The 20,641-nt window shown below is 48.8% G+C and overlaps 1 protein-coding gene across 4 annotated transcripts in view; it reads left to right on the forward strand.

Annotated features, from left to right (window-relative positions):
• The window catches only part of TMEM132E (transmembrane protein 132E), a 165,749-nt gene extending 161,226 nt beyond the window's left edge, over positions 1–4,523 (forward strand). For all 4 annotated transcript variants that reach the window (XM_061605146.1, XM_061605145.1, XM_061605144.1 and 1 more), the window contains 2 exons: positions 2,248–2,439; positions 2,785–4,523. In XM_061605146.1, coding sequence (XP_061461130.1) covers positions 2,248–2,439; positions 2,785–3,819 — 1,227 coding nt within the window. In that variant the 3' untranslated portion in view covers positions 3,820–4,523. The remainder of the gene's footprint in view (positions 1–2,247; positions 2,440–2,784) is intronic.
• The last annotated feature ends 16,118 nt before the right edge of the window (positions 4,524–20,641 follow it).

Here is a 20,641-nt window from a genome sequence, read left to right on the forward strand (position 1 = left end):
TTCCCCTGGTGGAATGCACTTTGGACACTTGGTGTGTGTGTGTGGTTGAGGAGAGAGACTGTGAGGGGAAGGCCATGAACAGGTGATGCTCTGCGGCTTGGCTCATTAGCCTTTGCAACTCAGGATCACGGAGAGAAGCGGAGTGTGTGGCTAGAGATCTCAGCAGGCCATTTCTCAATCAATAATCCTCCAAGTGAGGGCGGAGAAGACACACTGTTCAGTTTGGGGCCATTTTTTTTGTTTGTTTGAATATATACTGCAATTAAAAAAATGTTTTTCAAGCATTTAGCACAAATTCAATGGAAGTAAAAAAAAAAGCTAAGCTGAATAACTGGTGGGCGGCACCACAAACAGGCATTCATGTCTCTGTGTCCACTTGTTATAGGTTGGGCCACAGAGCGGTGCGAGCCACAATCTTGCATTTCTCCTGCATCTGAGATTTCAATAGGCATCATCACACACTTTCATAAGGGCTAGAAACTGGTGGCTTATTTTTGCTCAAATGGAAACGAAGGCTGTAGGCACACTACAAAACATAGCCAGAACTGCTCTGCCCTCTGCTGGCCACACCTCCCTTCCCCACTGCTGCCTTCAGACTTTTCAGGACCGCCCACAGCATAGTGCCGGGCCAATCCCTGCCTCCGCCTGAGCCTGCAGCAAAGCGTTTCCATTGGCCACACCTGGATGACACAAGGGTTGATCTACCAATCAGTTGCCAAATCTCCCCGAAGCGGATTTTTTGTAATAAAATAAACGTGCACTGGAGCTGATCCGATAAGGTTTTAAGAGTAAAAAAGGGGCAGAGTTTGACTAGCGTCGTGTGCCCCTGTTTGGAGAAAAGAGAGGCAGAGACGTATTGGAACTGGCACAACAAGTGTGTTTCTGCCCCAAGATTTTATTTATTTATTTGATTTATATCCTGCCCTTCCTCCCAGCAGGAGCTCAGGGCAGCACCCAAGATTTTAGGGATATTGAAGTCTGCCCCTGATGTGGATGCGGTGGCAGCTGCTGCCCATTTAGAACTGGTGGGGCAGAAGGCAGGGAGCCCCATAGTAGCTGGAGCCAGACCCAGAGAGAGGCAGAGCCAACTCATTCAAATTTGCCCCCATCCTCCTCCCCCCTGCTGAGTTCTACAAGGGCAACACCTTGAGACCAAAGAGGAGGAAGTGTCACCCCCCCTAGGCTGGATGTAAGTAAGAAGGCAGGCGGATGAGGGCTGACTGAGAGCAGACTGAGTTTGCTGGGGCAGCACTCCATGTGCCCTCATGGACCAGCTTCCCTTTGCAAGTTGGCATATGATGTTGGGTGGACCCAGACAGGGGATTGCTTTGTCCATTCAGTATAGTTTCCTTACTAGGAAAAGGTCACAGCTCAGTGACAGAACACCTGGCTTGCATGCAGAAGGTTCCAGGTTCCTAGTGTCTCCGGTTTGGGCTCAGAGAGAGCCCAGTCTGACATTCTGAAGAGCCACTGCCCGTCTGTGTACAAACACAGAGCTAGAGGCAGATTCCTCGGTTCGTGTGCCATGCTTCTGTTGGAAGAGTTGACTTGCTCTGCCGTTTTTGTTTGTGGGAGTGGGAGCATGTTTTGTGGCCTCTTCCATCCTGGATGTCATCTGGAAAGGTTCAAGAAAAAGGCAGCTCAACATGTTCCAATGAGTGAAGGTGATGGGACATGACTGAGGTGTGTAAAACTTTGTGTGGGGTGAGAGAGATTTTTTCCTCCCTTTCTCATAATATGAGAACTTGGGCCCATCCAATGAAGCTGAACTTTGGGAGATTGCAGACAAGCGGATGGAAGGACATCTCTAGACCGCACGTGGCTAAACTGGGGGATTTCCTTTCATAGGGGGTAGTGATGGCAGTTGATCCGAATGGCTTTGAAAGGGGTTTAAGCACGTTCATGAAGGAAAAGGCTATTGGCGGCTCCTTGCCACAATGGCTGTGTTCTGCCTCCAGGCTTAGAGACAGCGTTGTCTCTGAATACCAGTTGCTGGGAATCAGAAGTGGGGCGATTGCCCTCAGGTCCTGCTTAGGGGATTCCCATTGGCCATCTGGGCGGCCACTGTGAGGACAGGATGCTGGATGAGATGGACCCCCTTTGGCCGGATCCAGCCGGCCTCATCTGATGTCCTGACATGCTCCTCTCCCATTTTAATGAGGGTTGTGAGGACCCTCATTGTGCACACCTCCTAACTGCAACTCTTCACCAATGTGGAGACGCATTTTTCACGTTTCTCTCCTGTAGGTGGTCTCTCCCCTCATGGAGGCAGTTCTTGGAGAGGCCCTGGTGACTGTGGCTGATGAGAAGGTCAGCATCACAGAGCTGAAGGCCCAGCTCATCTCAAACCTCTCCCTCTCGCTCCACCCCAGCCCTGGGAACAGCCACACCATCGTGGCCAAGACAACAGCCCAGCAGACTCTTAACTTCTCCAAACAGGTAATTCTGGGGCAGCCCTCACGGGTGGGGAATAGCTTTAAATTACAGTTCTCTGAAAGCGGCCCGAGACTTAAGACCTTGAGACCCAATACAGGGAGCCATTTGGAGAGGCCCTGTTCTCTCAGGACACCCAAGGAGGTGGTAAACATATTTCCTGAGACTGCAGGTGCATGAGGAGGTAGAGAAGGCATTGCCTGGGAAGAATCTCAAGGGCCAAACAGAGAAGCCTGGAGGCCCATATTTGCTCCCGGTGCTTGATATCCCCCACCCCCGGTGTAAAAGGGATGGGTGGTTCCACATGGTTTGTTTCCTCTCTCATTTTTTTATGTATATACACATAATTAGGAGGCCTTGCTGAGTCTTTGGGTGTCCTACAGCGATGGCACGACAGCCCCCCTCTCCTTGTACAACCCCAAGGACTACACGCTGGTGGTGACTAGCCAGGACAGGGCAGTGGTGTCGGTGATGCCCGACCGGGCCTTCCCGCTGGTGATGGCTGAAGGCGAGGGGGCCGGTGAGCTGGTCAAGGCCGAGCTGATGATCTGCGAGAGTTGTCAGAAGACTAAGCGCAAGAGTGTGCTGGCCACAGCTATGGCCAGTGTCAGGGTGCATTTCAGCTCTGAAGAGGAGCCCACCTATGACTATGAGCCTGTCCAAACCCCCAGCAGGCCCGGACAGGAGAGGGGTGCCCCTGGGACCACACCCCGGGTGGAAGGGGAATGGCACCAGGTGCCCAGCCAGGAGAGCCGGGTCCCAAGTGTTATCCTCCCTACCGAGGACTTCCCAACCATCCCCACCGGCTACGTGCAGGTGACTCGGGGCCTGACAGACCTGGAGATAGGCATGTACGCCCTCCTTGGTGTCTTCTGTTTAGCCATATTGGTCTTCCTCATCAACTGCATTGTCTTTGTCCTGAAGTACCGGCATAAACGGATCCCGCCGGAAGGACAGACCAACATGGACCACTCTCACCACTGGGTCTTCTTGGGCAACGGGCAGCCCTTGCGGGCCCAGAACGACCTTTCCCCTCAGCCGGAGAACTTGGGCAACCCGCTGGAGAGTGTCCCGACCTGTTGCCATGCCGACCACCACAGCAGTGGCTCCTCGCAGACGAGTGTGCAGAGCCAAGTGCACGGGCGTGGGGACGGCTCCTCGGGGGGCTCCACCAGGGACCAGAGTGAGGACCCGCTCAACTCGCCCACCTCCAAGCGCAAACGGGTCAAGTTCACCACCTTTGCCACCATGCCCTCTGAGGAGCTGGCGTACAACTCTATCCCCGTCGCCGACGAAGAGGACTTGGAGTGGGTCTGTCAAGACATGGGCCTCCAGGACCCCGAGGAACTGCACAACTACATCCATAGGATCAAGGAGACTGCATAGCGGGTTGGACCCATTGCTTACAGGAGGAGGAGGAGAGGGCAGATGTGCAAGGCACTCCCATTCAGGATCAGAATGGATCGGTTACATCTCCCTCCAGTGTTTGCTGGGCTCAGCTCTGCCCTCCTCTGAGGGGACAAGTCCAACTGGAAGGCCCCACTATGTTCAGAGAGAAGTAGGACAACCCGTAAGAGGGGAAGGATCCTGTTGCTTGGAGGGAGAGCTCTCTCTGGGAAGGGAAGCAGTTTCTGCCGTAACTATGGGTCACCCTGCAGAGTGCAAGGGGGACTTGGCCACATCTGGCCAGTTGGTGCTGCAAGTGTTTAAAGGGGGTGGGGGTGGAGGGGCACCATCGAGCAAGGGAAGAGTAACAGAAAGTGTGAGCCACGATGTGGGATTAGCCCGAATGGCCAGTGGAGACCGAATGGCTCTGATGTCAGCAGGGCAGTGGATCCGCTCCGGGTTTTAGTCCGCACTTTCAAGGAGCTGTCCAAGGTGCTGAAATGATAAGTCCTTGCACCTGATTTGGGTTGCTTGGGGGATTGTTACTCCTTGCCTTCCCACAACACTCACTGCAGCCTTTGCCACTCATGTCTAAAAAGCAAACCCTGCCCCCCCGGTCCCTTGGCTTTTCTTCTTCAAATATTTTTTTTTGCACAATAAATGTTGAATTGTTTTTTTTAATAAAATAAAAAATATAAAAAATTGTTCAGGATTCTGTCTGGCCCACAAGGAACCCATGTAGACTGGTGCCACTATAGCCTGGAAAAGGACAGGACCCGAGTGAGGCCTGGACAGGATTGCCATCGGCTGGCCACAGACCTTGCGAGGTGGTTTAAACTCACTGATTCTACATGGGAAAGGAGGTAGTTTATAGTATGGCCCTGTTGCTATTCTGAGAAGCTCCTCTCCTCTCCAGCGCCTGGGCTGCCTTGCCCATACACCTGGCCCCAATTCTCCCAACTTTGGGTCTGTGTAGCTGATATGCCACCTTGATTTCCAGAAACAGGCGGGGGGAGGAGAGAGACAGAGGAGCTAAGGTCAGTAGTCTGGAGCCTCATAGAATCAAAGAATAGTACGGTTTGAAGGGGCCTATAAGGCCATCAAGTCCAACCCCCTCAAGGGAATGCAGAGCCTTGCCTTAAATGTGGGTGGAATTAAGGTCCCAGAAAGAGATATATCACATTCTGAGAGAGGGACAGTCTCCCATTCTCTCCCTGTAACGTTTTTAGGTATTGATCGAGTTATTTGGTTGGGGGAGGGGACAGCTGGGTTGGCTTTGAAACCCAATCAACAGCCGTGCAGGCAGTTGCATCCTCTTCCCCATCTGCTCACCATTGTTCCAGTCCCCAGTGAGGCAACAGACCTTCCAGAGAGGGGGGTGGGCTCTCCCCATCTCTGTGCACGCTCCCCTTGTCATTGACTGAACCTCTGGGCGTGAAGCTCATCCTGCGTGCTGCAAAGTTGCAGCGCTTGCACCAGAGAGGCGAGCTGGGGCCTTGATGAAGGCAAGGGAAATTTTAAGCAGCGCATAGGGGTAGGCATGGCAATGTGCTGTTAATGGGCAGTGGTGGCTGCGAACCATTGGGGCTGGTGGGGCGGAAGGCAGAGCGCCCGATAGTAGGTGGAGTCAGTGTCAACGGCAGGCAGAGCCAGCTCATTCTCATCGCTGCTGAGTTTTGCAAGGGCATGCTTTGACGTGCTGCTCCCTGGACTAGTCTTAAATAAGGAGAGAGGCAAGTGAGGGCAGACTGAGGGCGGTGGGGCGGAGTCCCAATGGACCAGCCTCCGCTGTCAGTGGGTGAGCATACAAGGAGGGCTGGATTGCACATTTTGATTGAACAACTAAAACACCCTCCTGGATGCAGGATTCTGATTTCCCCCCCATGGATCTCTTTCCATTGACTTCTTGGGTTGATCTACTTAAACAGTGAGTGATGGGGCCCCTTTGGATGAAATCTGAGCACTGCTGGCCTCGTTGTCACTAATCCAAGCCACAGTGGTGAGACCCAGGGGGAGAAGAGTATCACACAAGGGATACTGGGGTTCGGGGGGGGCGGAATAGGGCAAAGATTCTCATCAAGGTTTAAAGGCCTCTCTTGGATGTCTTCCAGAATAAACGGGAAAAAAGCATCAAAGTGGCTGCTGTAGGACCTTGTATTAAATCAGGAATAGCTAAGATGGCTTCCCTCCAGACAGTGGAGGCAGATGGCTCTGAAGTCAGTGGGACAGTGAATCTGCTCTGGGTTTTACTCTGAACTTCAAGGAGCTGGCCAAGGTGCTGTTGGACAACCACTGCCACTATCTCTGACCTGCAGTGGCCATGATGGACCCTCACTCTGATTCAGAAACACACATTCTTGTATTCTTGTAGCCATGACAGGAAGAATGGAACATCCATGGATTGGGGTAGTGCACCTCTGAATTCCAGGTGCTAGCAACATGTAACAGAGGAAACCCTTTTTTTATCATCATCATCATCCTGCCCTTCCTCCCAGAAGGAGCCCAGGGCAGCAAACAAATGACAAAACACTAAAACCATTTATAAAACATCTTACAACAGCTTTTAATTTTTTTAAAAAAAAAAGCTTTTAAAAATGTTTTTTTCAAAAAATATCTTTAGAAACTTCCTAAAAACAATTCCAACACAGATGCAGACAAGGATAAGGTCGCTATTTAAAAGGCTTGTTGAAAGAGGAAAGTCTTCAGCAAATGACTACTGAGACCATACCCATTTAATACTTAAGGGGAGGGAATTCGAAAGGGTGGGTGTCACAATACAAAAGGTCAATTTCCTGTGTTGTGTGGAATGGACCTCCTGATGAGATGGTATCTGCAGGAGGCCCTCATCTGCAAAGAGCATTGATCAACTGGGTATATAAGGGGTGAGATGATCTTCATAATTTTCTTACTGGCTCCCCAAAAGTATCTGGTTCCAGGGTGTGGGCTGAAGGCACCTGAGGCCACCACCTTGCTGAAGCTAAGCAAGTCTGGAACTGGTCAGTGCCTGGAAGGGAGACTTCTTCTGAACCATAAGTGCACTGTGACGTCCTTCCCCAGCACCACCAGTGAAGCTCTCACTTGTGGCTACCAGCAGACAGGAACATCAGGTTTTCTTCTTACCCTTTACAGCTCTAGCACAGATTTCAACAAATCCCCCTGCTAGGCCTCACTACCCCACACTCTGTATCTCTTATAGCCTTTAGACTGTGCCTCAGTCTCTGCCAGGCTATCTCGATACCTTGTGTCTATGGATATAGGTAATTCACAACCCCCCCCCCTGTAGCCTCTTGTCTCTGAAGCATACAGCCCTGGGTTTCTCTGTGGGACTGGATACACTTTCCTCCAATCTGCCGCTGCCACCATTTGATACAACTGTTCAGCCTTGGTTACTTTGCTATTCCCCCTGGTATGTGTTCCCAGCTGAAGGAATCAGGCTTATGTTTAACCAAGAAAGTATTTATTAAGAATTAGAAATAACAAGATTACTGAAGGAATGTTTCACAAGTGTATGGTTTCATCTATATTCTGTTAGGTACTTGACTTCTTACTAATTGCCTCAGAACTCCGACTCACTCTCAACAACAACACCGACCACCATCCACCTCCTCAATTCACCTCTTCCAAACACCTTCTAAACACCACTTCCTCAACCTCCCAGATTCAACTGTCATTCTTCCATTTATACTCCCAGCCATTCAAACGCTCAGCCAATCATCCAGCATTCTACTGCTCATGTACTGCCCCCTCCTCTTTCACTCCACTTACCATATGTCTTCTATATAACCAGCACTTACCATATTTACAATATAAGCAGGAACATCACATGCACCACCTGGTTTCATGATGGAAGGAAGACGTTCGACTAATAAACCTGGATATCCACTGTGGAAACCAGATTTTGGGCTAAAGGGACCATACTTGCATCCAGCAGACTTTTATCAGCACTGTGCAAATGTGCTTTAAGTTGGATTCCTGCACTGAGCAGGGGGTTGAACTCAATGGCCTTATAGGCTGCTTCCAACTCTACTATTATTTGGCAATAGTTATCCTTTCCAGACTTTTTTTTTTTTTTAAAAGCAAACAAATATGAACCGCTGGTAAGGCACGCTTAGTAAGGACTGGACAGACCTCAGGTTTGTGGGAGCTCTGCTGTTTTCTATTAGAACGCACCAAGGCCTACGACCCAGAGTCAGATGCAAAAGAAGATTTTAAGAAAAGTCCTGGTGGATCAGGCCAAGGGCCAACCTAGTCCAGTGTCACAGCGCACAAGCAGCTGGGAAGCCTGCAAGCAGGACGTGAATGCAACAGCACTCTCCCCACCTGTGATTCCCAGCAACTGGTATTCAGAGTGGAAGCAGGACATAGCCATCATGGTTAGTAGCTATTGACAATTTTACTCCACGAATTTGTCCAGTCCCCTTTCAGAACTCTCCATCGCTACATTTTGTGGGAGCAAATTCCAGAGTTAACATCCTGTGTGAAGAAGTGCTTTCTGTTGTCTGTCCCAAATCTTCCAACATTCAGGTCAACTGGATGGCACTGAGTTCTAGCAGTTGCTACAGAAGGGGTGAAGCCATAGAGAAGGTGGTGTATGGCGATCCACCCTGATCTGAGTATCAGTTGCTAGGAATCGCCAGTGGGGAGATTTGCTGTGGCATCCAGGTCCTGCTTTCGGGCTTCCCTTTGGGACACCAGGCTGGCCACCGTGAGAACAGGAGGCTGGCCAAGATGGGCCCCCTTTGGCCTTCTTATGTTCTTTGAAGGCTACGGTTTTTCAAAGAAAAAAGGACACCATCGTAATATGGCGTTTCATCCTTAGAAAGTCCCACCTTCGGCAGCTGCCCACTGCAGAGAGATTTCCCCAATCAACCAGAGATGCTGCCTGGAAGATGTGGAAATCTCCAGCAACAGCAGGACACAACCCTCCGGCGACAGGGGCTTAAGGCTGTCAATCTGTTCGGCGAATCAAAAGATTAAAAAGTTGGCAGCCAATTGGCGTGTAAGTATGTTCACAGGCCAAAAATCCCAGGCACCGAAGAACTTCTAAGATGAACGTACAAAGGCAGCAAAGAGACCCAGCAGCTTAGCGCCAAATGTTGGAATGTGTGTGGTTCAACTCCAACTTGGGTTGAGGCTGCATGGGGTTAAAAAGGGTAGCTAGAGAGGAGACCTCTTGGTTGCTAGGCTATGCCTGTCCTTTGATCTCCTGCTGTCTCTTCCTTCCTGCTAGACTGATACGCAGAAGGATGTTGATCCCAGTTCCTTCCCTCCTTCCCAGTCATTGTCTTTCAGAAGGATGTTGATCCCAGTTCCTTCCCTCCTTCCCAGTCATTGTCTTTCGTGAGGGAGAGCAGACATATTCCTTTGTCTCTCCCTCTCCACCAGCATGAGGGCCAGCACTGGGCCCAGTGCTCGTTGCTCCAACATAGTTAGTTAGCTAGTTGTAAGGACTCTTTCCTATCAAGCATGTACTTCCAGAATAAAGTAGTTATTTCTTATTTTAAAGCTTAAAGTCTCTGTCTGACTAATTTGCAGGGAAGGTAGAAGCTTAGCAAAGATTCAAACACACACACGTAAGCTCGCTCAAAACTCTCAGCTCCGCTACGCAACTCAATAGATTTCCGACACCAAATCCTGAAGAAAGGAACCAAGCTTCTCTTTCTGGAAAACTCCAGTTGCTTTGATAGTTGCATGCTTAATATGTAAGGTCATTTGACAGCAGTTAAACTACAGAGTCAGAGATATCAGAGCTTCAGTCCATGTAGGCCACTGTTCCCTGCTCTGACAGGCAGTGGTCCTTCAGACTCTCAAGCGAAAAGTGATTTTTCCCATCACTTGAGATCCTGGAAATTGAGCCCCTGAGCCATGGGCCCCCATAAACATCAACCTGGATGTTTACGCTGGGGCTCATGGGAGTTGTGGTCCAAAACATCTGAAGAGCACCAGGTTGGCAAATGCTGGCTTAACGTCACACCTAGTAGGGTAGCAGCAAATTCAGAAGTGCAGGGTCCCTTCATCATAGTCACAGCCATGCCCCCTTCTAAGATTATAGAATAATCTGGCCAGTCTTGGATGCTGCTTTCTGCCTCTCTGTCACTGTCAGCATTTGACTGTCCTTTCTCACCATCAAGAGATACTGCTTGAATTACTGGGTTCAGCATCTGCACGTTTATCTCCTGCTGCCAAACTGCTTGATGATGTAAATGGGATGCTATCCCCGGGATTCATGGTCTCTTCTTCTGAAATTACAGAATTCTCACTCTCCACAACTTGGTCTTTTGAAGTAGGAACTAATAGGGACTCCTTTCACTCTGATTGGTTCCAATAAGCAGGAAAGGATAAAGAAGCAAGTTAGAAGACACTTCTCAGAGGCTTTCATGCTGATTGTCTCAAAGGATGCTGGGGACACAGGGACCCTGTTGAGACTTGGCTCCCAAAAAAGGAAGAAGTCTAAGATCCCCTGGATGACTACACTCCTGGTCACACCCCTTTAATACTGAACCAGAATCTCTCCCCACCCCTTTCATGGCTTCATTTGTAGGCTGTGAAACTGGGGAGTGGGGACTATTTTAAGAGGGCAAAAGAAATTCCAATTTTTTTTTCAGAGATGAGGAGCTGACCAGGACGGATGGCAGCCCTTCCCCGCTGCTGCCACCTTGCTTGCTTACGTTCAACAAACCTTGCTTCTGCTACTAGCAGGAATGACAGGTATATTATTGGCAGACTGGTGAGGGGAGCACCATTTCCCCCAACAACAGGGCCGGCCCAAGGCATTTTGCTGCCTGAAGCAAAGGAAAAGTTGGTGCCCATTTCATTCTACATAAAGAAGCAAAGCAGACTGGCCATTGAGTCTTACTTCAGAGATTTGATGAGAGAGGTCACCGCACTTGAGGTCACCTCTTATGTCTAGCAGCCACTGATAGCCTCGCCCTCCATGATTTTGTCTCATCCTCTTCAAAGCCATCCAAGTTGGTGGCCCTCACTACTTCCTGTGGGAGGTTTAAGACAGAAATTTAGGGGAAAAGCCTGGAGTGTCTCCAAAGGGGGCACCCCTCCCTCCTGGTGTCTACAGCCCTCTGAGCTAAGGGAGCCACCAGACCCCCAGGCCAGGTGATCCCTGTTTTATCAGGGATGTAATGAGTCCTTGCATCTCTCTTTACGAAGCTGCGTGAGATGGTGTGGAGGAAGTGGAAACTGCTCAAATGATAGCCAGACAGGAAGTGTAGTTGTCTGCATTGCCCAGTGGTTGGGTCCCCCTCCCCTGTCAAGTGATGTATTTCATGGAGTTTTGTTCATGCCTATAAATCAACTTAACAGATGTTTAAATACAAGTCAAGAAGAGAAACAGCAACCCACCATCGGTTTCAGCCTCTGGGTTAGGGCCATATCAAAATATTCCATTTGAATAGATTGAATGATAAGGGGGGGAATCATATTGATAAGGGGGAAAGTCATATAGCAACACACACTCAAACACCTGAGAATAAGCATCACCCAGATCCCAAGAAAAGAGGCAACTCGGCCTTGTTCCCTTGCCTGCATTGCTGTGAATTATTTACACTTGGAAAGCTCAGCCAGAAGGAAGCGAGGAAGGTTATAGAATATGCAATGTTATGCTGTGGAAATGAGCTCCCACCCCATGTTCCTTGAAAGGCCAACTGCCAAATAGTTCATGGTTCAAGCGTTGCCTTGCTTGCATTATTCTCATGGTTGCCGCTTCATTTCCTGGGCATCAAGAAGCATGTAGGTTTCACTGGATGTAGAATCCCAGAATGGTCAAGTTGGAAGGGGCTTGTAAGGAGATGGAGGCCAACCCCCTGCTCAATGCACAGTTCTATCCCTGGAAGCCTCATTTGAACAGTCATACCAGCTGTTTTTCCTCCAAGGGTCTTTTCAGTAATGATAGGGTGATGGTGATCATGAAAACTCCAAATTCATCCAGGGAAAGTCTCGAGTGAGCAGACTTTGGGGGGCTTTTCCAGATGAGGCTTTTGTTGCACACTAGCCCTGCCTTATCACTGAATTTTTCAGAGGCTCCTATTCTTAAATTGCTCCTGTGGGGAACACAAGGTGCCGTTCTTTTAAAGGGAGTCTGGTATTGTGTCACAAACCAAAACGTCAATTTTCCAAAAAATAAAATCCTGGATAGGGGGCAAAGCACAGCTCAGGGACTCTGCAGCTTGCCCACGGCTGCCCAGGTGGCAGGGCAGGTAACCCCTGAGCCACTCCCTGTGGGGGTGATCTTTAGCTGGCCCTTGACGCCCAGGAGACACCAGCGGGGATTTGAACCCAAGGCTACAGCAGCGGCCTGGCCTTCCCTTCACATCCCAGATGGCCTTTGAGATCCCTCCCACCCCGCCAATCCTGTGGTTTTGATTGTTTTCTGCAGCCGCCTCCGCGAGAGCAAACACATCCAATCTCATTTGAAAAGGCGCCGGAGAAAATAATTAAAAAGTGCCCCGCGCTCCGCGGCGGGCCTCTCTGGCGACGAGCAGCCGCCTGCCTCTTTAGCGTTTGTCGCTATCTGCTCCCAGCAGGCAGAGAGACATTTGCATTTTAATGCCTCCTTCGGAAGGCGCGCACGGTACCTGCGGCCGGCCGCGATGCCCGCCTGGGCGCTCTTCCCTCCGCCTTATCGGTTCAGCCGCCTGCTTTGCCTCCCTCCCCCGCCATGAACTTAATACCGGAGCTCATCAAACATTCCAAGCCTTCATCTAATAAGGAGCGAAAACAATATTTGCGGGCCAAATAAATTTGTCTGTCTCGCTTGCCCTGTTATAGGGAGATGGAGACGTGGATCTAACATGCCGCTGCCGGGGCTGGGGGAGAAGAGGGGGGGGGAAACCACCTCCAGGCTAGCAAGCTGATTTACTCTGAAATCCTCAAGAGAGGCCGGCTCTTACATCCTGTCGCCTGTTCGGCTTTATCTGTCACTTGTATCCAAATCAAATCCTCAGTCATCACGCTGTGGAGAGAGGCAGTGGTACCTGTCAGAGGGGATGCGGGGAAGTCTCTCTTCCACAGGGTGCTTGCTGGAGAACTCTTTCCTGATCTTGCTCAGGGCAATGTCCAAGGGGGGAAAGGGATGTTCCCCTTTGATGTGCATCAAAAACCTGAAATTGCAATAATGGGTCCAAACACACACACTCCATAATGTCTAGTAAGGACAGGGGGTGCCAAGATGGTGCATGTGCGCACCATAATCTCAGTGGTTATCCCCTGAAAGTGGGGGATTTGCCATCACAACTTCTGGTGACCTGGCATGGAGTCATCTAGGGTCACGGGGTGTGTGTGTCGTAGACCCATTATATTTTTGGGATCAGAGTCCCAGTCAGGTCCCTATGGATGAGCCAATAGGCATGAAAGAGGAGGGTGTTAAGCCCTGAGAAGAACCCTTGTCCTTTTGTGCTGACTGGAGCCAATCAGAGTGAAAGGAGGCAGCCACTGAGAAGACTCTTCTCAGCAGCTAACACACAGCCTCCCCTTCCATGCTGATGGTTGTCTGTTGTAGTGGAGTGTGGAATTGTGAGATGACAGGGAGAGGAAGAGAGACCAGGAAAAAGGTGTGTGTGGTGTGACTATCAGGAAAGGACCTTGCACTTCTGAATTTGCCACTATGTGGTGATGACGTCCTCCAATTCAGGCAGCTTTAGAGGTAGATTAGGCTAATTCATGGAGGCTAATGACTTGCTAGTCATGATGGCTATATATTGCCTCCGGTATCAGAAGCAAAATGCCTCTGAATGTCAGTTGCTGGAGATCATGAGTGCAAGAGGACTGTTCTGCTCATAGTCTGTTTCCCTAAAAAGCATCTGGTCACTGCTGTGGGAAGCATGGATCCTAGTTTCGAAGGGCCTTTGGTCTGACTCAGCAGGGCTGTTCTCCTCAAGGGTGAAGAGTGTGGAGCTCGCCCTTCATCAGTTGAATGAATGAATGAATGAATTTATTTCGGTCATGGACCAGCCAAAATAATCAGTTAGAATCCCAAGGCCGTGATCTCAAATACAGTCAGAACAATAAATTCAGTAAGAGCCTTTAATCAATACTTTCATTCCAGCATTGAGGAAAAAGATCATGCCAATGTTTTTTGGGGGGTGAGATTTCCAATGTATGGTGGGCTGGTAATCTTGACCCCAGATAACATTTGTGTTGGAACAGACGAGCTTGACGGTACCCGAACACACAGAGCCGGAAACACTTATTCAGAGGAGGCAGAATGTTTCTGTGATTTTGACTCCAGTGCTCTTTGTTCTGCAAAATAACAACAACAACGGGGTGTTTTTACTACCCCAATCCACTAACAATGGCTGACGTAGTAAATGCCCTCCAATGCATTTCTGGGAAATGCTACACCCCAAGTGCTTTTTTTGTTTTCAGAAGGAAAAGGGTAAGTAGTAACTGGCTAAAATTTGGAAACGTTGTAGGGGTAACAATTTGTGATAATGCCCCAGAAAGACTACCTTATAGGTCTACTTATGCATAAATTTCACAATGAAAACTGCACTGGGGTAAGGTTTTTCCTGCAAAATTGGATGAAGTTAAGGCTCCTCCTCAATGTAGTCAATACACCTGACCTAAAACGTGATCAGACTCCCCTGAAAGCCTGAGTAAAGTGATGTGTCTTGATGCACTCAACAATTATGGTAACAATGGAACCTCCTGGGGGAGGGCATTCCACATGCAGACTGCCAACACCGAGAAGCCTCCGCTCCGTGTCACTCCACAATGGACTTCTCCTACCACCAGCTCCTCCAAGCAGACTGCATATCTGAGGTATTGGGAGAAGCCTTCTGTCCAGTATTTGGGCTTGAAGTCATATAAGACCTGATATGTTAGTATCAAAATCCTTGAATTGGTCCAAGTAGCATATTGGCAGCTATTGCAGCCCACTCTGCTCCTTCTATGAAAGCCAGCTTTTGAGAGACAGCGCCTAGGTTCCCTGGAGAGACACCATATGGCAGCATGCCTGATCTGAGGAACGCTTATTTTTGATGGAGTAGATAGCAGGAGCTGTGGGAAAGATGAAACAGGAAACAAGATTAGCAGAGCCAGATGTAGTCCCAATTCAGTCAGGCACCCGGAGCTCTGAAGTTCCCAGGCTCAAAAGGCAGCCAGAGCAATGTCAAATATAGACCATGAACACAGGAAGGTGTCTTTGAGTCAGATGGCTGCTCTGTCCAGCCCAGTGTTGACCACCCTGGTTGGTACCAGCCAGTGAAGACTGGTGGCTCTGATGTCAGTAGGGCAGTGAGTCCACTCCAGGTTTTAGTCCAAACTTTCAAGGAGCTGTCCAAGGTGCTGAACCTAGCTTGGGAACAGGTCTCAGAATCTTGGACAGCTCATTGAAATTTCAGACTAAAACCTGGATCGGATTCACTGCCCCACTGACATCAGTTTCCACTGGTAGAGGCCCTCCAAGATTCCATATGCCCTGTTACCAGAGATCCTTTAACCTGGGGGCACGGAACCCAGTGGGCCACATCTATATCTGCCCTATGCCTGATGGGCCAAATTTGGCAGTGCCAACTTGGTCCCTGCACACTCAGCAACTATGGCGTCTTGATGGGTTGATGCACAGGGCAGAACAGCCACGATGAACCACGACGGACGACTCTTTTGCTCAGTTTGTGTCAATCCTGAGTGAAGTGGCTCACAGCCTCTGTGTGCATTTTTACTGTTGCCAGCAAGAAAAATGTGCATCTCTGGCAACCTGATAAGGAGGTACAGCAAAACAGCTATTCTATCCATTCTGTAATACCATGTTTTGTATGTCGATAAACCAGTGTGAGTTTAAGATATTCCTGGGGCTGTCCTCTGCTGCTCGTTGCATCAGGTTGACACTGAGCAAACTGAACCAGGATTGAAGGATCCGGTAGCATGCATGTGCCCTGGCTGTATCTCCTGATTAAAAGGCAGGAGGGTGAAGCCACCCACTGGTCAATTACCTGATGTCGCAGCGATGTCAGGTGATGAGCCTCTTTGGAGGCACACTCCCAGCATGCTTTCAAAGAGGCTTTCTTCAGGATTATAAAGGGGGTTGCATTGAAACTTCTGCCAAAAAAGGAGACTTTCCCCTCCTAACTTAGCAGGCATTTTAATACAAACCACTTCCGCGATCCTGGAGCAAGGCACTCTCCCCCTACCCATCAGTTGTTGGGCAGTAGGAGGGCAGCTTGCTTTGGGAAAGTAAGGAACCACCGAGAGCTCACTTTCAGCTCCCATGGGAAACCCTGTTTGTGGACTTCCCATTCGGGCATCTGGTTGGCCACTGTGAGAACAGGGTGCTGGACTATATGGGCAACTGGTCGGATCCAGCAGGGCTCTTCTGATGTTTTCAATTGCACCTTGGAAGCCATGTCTGTACCCGCCCCGCATCTGAGGTCGAATATGACAGGTGGAGCAAGTGGGCGTGGTTTCCCAGGAGTAGTCTGTCAGGGCAACTGAAAGCAGTATCCCTTCATATGCATGCCCCTACCCCATTTCCTCCTCTGGTCACAGTAAAATGTGACTAAACCCAAATTTCAGACATGGAGGACAGACTTTGCTTTCTCCCCAAAAATATCCACCTTCACTGTCCTGGTGGCCTTTTGATGCTTTGGACTACAGTTCCCATCAGCCCCAGCTAGCATCGCTGGTGGGAGTTGCCACCCCAAACATCTGCAGGGCACAAGGACAGCCTAGGGTGCCCCACAGGAATAGTGCTGTTAGCAGAAAGCTGATGAGACTGAGGCATGATCAGGAAGCCTCCATCTCAAAAAGATAAGGTGATATTAGACAAGTCATCCTCTTGCAGCCTCAACTCCCCCCTCTCTTCAATAAGAATACTGCCCTACTTTACAGGGTTGTAGGGACCACTATGTTATAACATTTGAAAGTGATTCACCAGTGCCAAGGACTATTACTAGGAATATCACTCTTCTACGGGCATTAATAAAGGGAGACAGTGTTGGGGAATTTTGGAAGGGGGGGTGCTCAATCTGTTATCTTTTCATAATGAGCCCAGACATGAAGGATCCAGCTGGCTTTTATGTGCATGGTTTCATCCTGGATTCTGATTTTTTTTTTGGTCACTTCAGAGCATGATGGAATGTTGGAACAAATGAGGGAGAGAGTTGGTGTGCGTGTGTACGCTTTTAAAATGCCCATAGTGGAAAGGAATGTGGCAAAAAGGCACCCAATAAATTTGCAGCTATTTTCAGTGACACTTCCCTAAATGCATAATTAAATGCCTCTGACACAAATGTCACCCACCAGGCAACAGAGTCCAACCCTCCCTTGGTGAGTGTCCCTGAGGTCCTCTGAATCTTATCAGCTTCCATGCTGTAGGGAACGGTGCCCCCAGGACACACTGGCATCAATTCTTCATCCATCACTTTGTGGCAGTGTTTCATTCCATGACTGTGATCTCCTCTGCCTTAGGTACTGAGACTCTGTGAATTATCTTCCTTTCTAACCCCTCTCGCCCCAACAACCCCACTCTGAAAGTTACTTTACTGCAACTGAAAAAGTACGGACACATTAGAATGGATAACTTATTATCCCAGCTACAGTAGGTTAGAGAGTTGGTCAGCATATTCTGTTACAAGGATGCCATGTGGCCCTCCAAATTTTATTTATTCATTTAACAAAATGTATATGCCCCCTGACTGTAAGAAAACCTCAAAGTGGTTTACAAAGAAATATCAACATTAGCAAAAAGCCCCCAAGCAATTAAGAATGTTCAAACGATGATTAAAATCAGCAGAAACTAAAAAGAGATCAAAATACATTGGCATCTATGTATCTGGATAGGGTTGCCTGAATAAAAACAGAATTGTAGAATCGTAGATTTGGAAGGGGCCTATAAGGTCATCGAGTCCAACCCCCTGCTCAATGCAGGAATTCAACTTAAAGCATACCCGACAGGTAGCTGTCCAGTTGCCTCTTGAAGGCCTCCTGTGTTGCAGAGCCCACCACCTCCCTAGATCATTGGTTCCATTGTCGTACCATTCTGAGTTAGGAAGTTTCCGCTGATGTTCAGCCAAAATCTGGCTTCCTGAAATTTGAGCCCATTCTTCCACGTCCTGCACTCTGGGGTGATCGAGAAGAGATCCTGGCCCTCATCTGTGTGGCAATCTTTCAAGTCCTTGAAGAGTGCTATCTTGTCTCCTCTCAGTCTTCTCTTCTTAAGGTCAAACATGCCCAGTTCTTTCAGTCTCTCCTCATAGGGCTTTGTTTCTACTTCCTTCTATCATTAGGTTGACGGGAGTTGAAGTCCAACAACATAGAATCCTAGAATAGTAGAGTTGGAAGAGTCTTGTAAGGCCATCAACCCCCTGCTCAATGCAGGAATCCAAATTAAAGCATACCTGACAGATGGCTGTCTGGCTGTCTCTTGGAGGCCTCCAGCATTGGAGAGCACACTATCTGCCTAGGTCATTGGTTCCATTGTTGTACCACTCTAACAGTTAGGGAGACTTCCCTGATGTTCAGCCAAAATGTTTTAAGCATTTAAAGAGTACTGGAAACAGTACAATGAAGGTGCCTGCCTGATGTTAAAACACAGGGAGTTCTAAAGTATAGGTGCTGCCGCACTAAAAGAACAATTTCTTACAAGTGCAGAACAAGTATTATGGGGCCTGTGCGACAGTGCCAGTTCTGCAGATCAAAGCAGTTGAGCGGGCACAAATGTTGCTGCATACCTACGACTCTCATTTCCCCTTCTAACTGGCCACGCTGGCTGTGCTTGATAGAAGCTGGAGGCCCATCCGGACCAGGGAACTTGAAAGACCCCTTACATACCCTGTAGGTCACTGTGTTCTGCGGGAGAGTTTTTCGTTAAAAGTCCACAAAATATCAGAACATAAGAACATAAGAAGAGCCTGCTGGATCAGGCCAGTGGCCCATCTAGTCCAGCATCCTGTTCTCACAGTGGCCAACCAGCTGCCTGGGGGAAGCCCGCAAGCAGGACCCGAGTGCAAGAACACTCTCCCCTCCTGAGGCTTCCGGGAACTGGTTTTCAGAAGCATGCTGCCTCTGACTAGGGTGGCAGAGCACAGCCATCATGGCTAGTAGCCATTGATAGCCCTGTCCTCCATGAATTTGTCTAATCTTCTTTTAAAGCCGTCCAAGCTGGTGGCCATCACTGCGTCTTGTAATAGAGAAGCCCACTCCACTGTAACTCAGAGCAAAGCTTTCAGTGTGGCTGCCCTTGTTTTGTGGTACAGCATCCCTGTTCCACAAACAGGCATCCACTATTTGTCATTTCTGGAAACAACCAAAAATATTTTTTGTTTTGACAAGCTTTTCCAGATGGATGTTTTTTTTAATTTTTAAAAGATCTCTGCCTTGGATGTTTAGTTACTATTAAACCTGTCTTTAGTTATCTGTGTGTGTGTGTGTTGTATTTAAATTGTATGCCTTGAGACTTGTATGAAAGATGTTTAATTAATTAATCATTTTTGTTGTTGTTATGTACCTCCAAGTCGACTATGACATGGCGACCCTATGAATCAGTGACCTCCATCTGTCGTGAACCACCCTGTTCAGGTCTTGTACGTTCAGGTTTGTGGCTTCCTTTATGGAACCAATCCATCTCTTGTTTGGCCTTCCTCTTTTTCTACTCCCTTCTGTTTTCCCCAGCATTATTGTCTTTTCTAATGTATCATGTCTTCTCATGATGTGTCCAAAGTATGATAACTTGGAGTGCTTTGTGGGATGCCATCATGGAGCGATTCTCCTTATGTTGTTGTTATGTGCCTCCAAGTCGACTACAACTTATGGCGACCCTCTGAATCAGCGACCTCCAAGAGCATCTGTCGTGAACCACCCTGTTCAGATCTTCGAAGTTCAGGTCTGCGACTTCCTTTATGGAATCAATCCATCTCTTGTTTGGCCTTCCAATTAATCATTAGTAACAGTAATACTGCTATGACTATTTCCATTATCTGAAGCTTGAAGGATCTAGTCAAGAGTTCCATAGCAAGATGACTTTCTGAAGTAGCACCCCAGTCCAATGCAGAAGGATACTCTGACCAACCCCTTCGTCAAATTCCCAAATGCAACAAAAATAAAATGCTGGAGGGATGGACTAGAATTGACTCCACCCCCAGCAGCTGGGCAAGCAATGCCCTCTCTCTCCCTCTGAATCTGCTGCTGGGCATGCCTTAAGACCTTGTGGTCCTGCTATTTGAAACAGCAATGCTGATAGCATTAAGAGCAAGCCGACTAGAGATAGCCTCAAAGATAGCTAGGTCAAGCATTAGACAGTGGGGGTGTTTATTCATTATTTATTCACGACAGTTGTTCATCCCACTGTTCAGAGCGGCTCACATCAGTTAAAAGAGGGAGAAGCCTCGCTCTCAAGCTCGCAAAGGCAAGACACACAAGGAAAGGGGAACGGAGCAAAAGCCAGAATGAAGCAGTGAGATCTAAGTGGGCATCTATATCCAGGTTGAGCAGGCTGATCTCGCCTCTCAGGTGTTCTTGCTTGAAGAAGAGCTAAAGTGTGGGGTTTTTTTTGGGAGGGGTGTCCTGCCATGTTCTATGGTCCCAGTCCTCCATCCAGCTCAGGGGCAGACATGGAGGGATACAAGCCATCACCCATCTTTCCCAGGACCATCCAGGCCAGAAGATGTGGTCTTACCAGGCTCTTCCATTTCAGAGGATGGCCCTCCAACTCATCCCTCTCTGCCTCCATGCCTTAGGAGTCAGTGGATACAGAACAGGGCAATGGCAAAGTCAGACCTCTCCCCAGAGGGGGTGCAGCTCATAGGAGGTTCAAGTCAACACAACACAAAAGTCACTTAGGGACCTTTGGCTATCAAGTGACCAATAATAATAA

This window comes from Rhineura floridana, chromosome 21, assembly GCF_030035675.1.
Source record: "Rhineura floridana isolate rRhiFlo1 chromosome 21, rRhiFlo1.hap2, whole genome shotgun sequence".
Taxonomy (NCBI): Eukaryota; Metazoa; Chordata; class Lepidosauria; order Squamata; family Rhineuridae; genus Rhineura; species Rhineura floridana.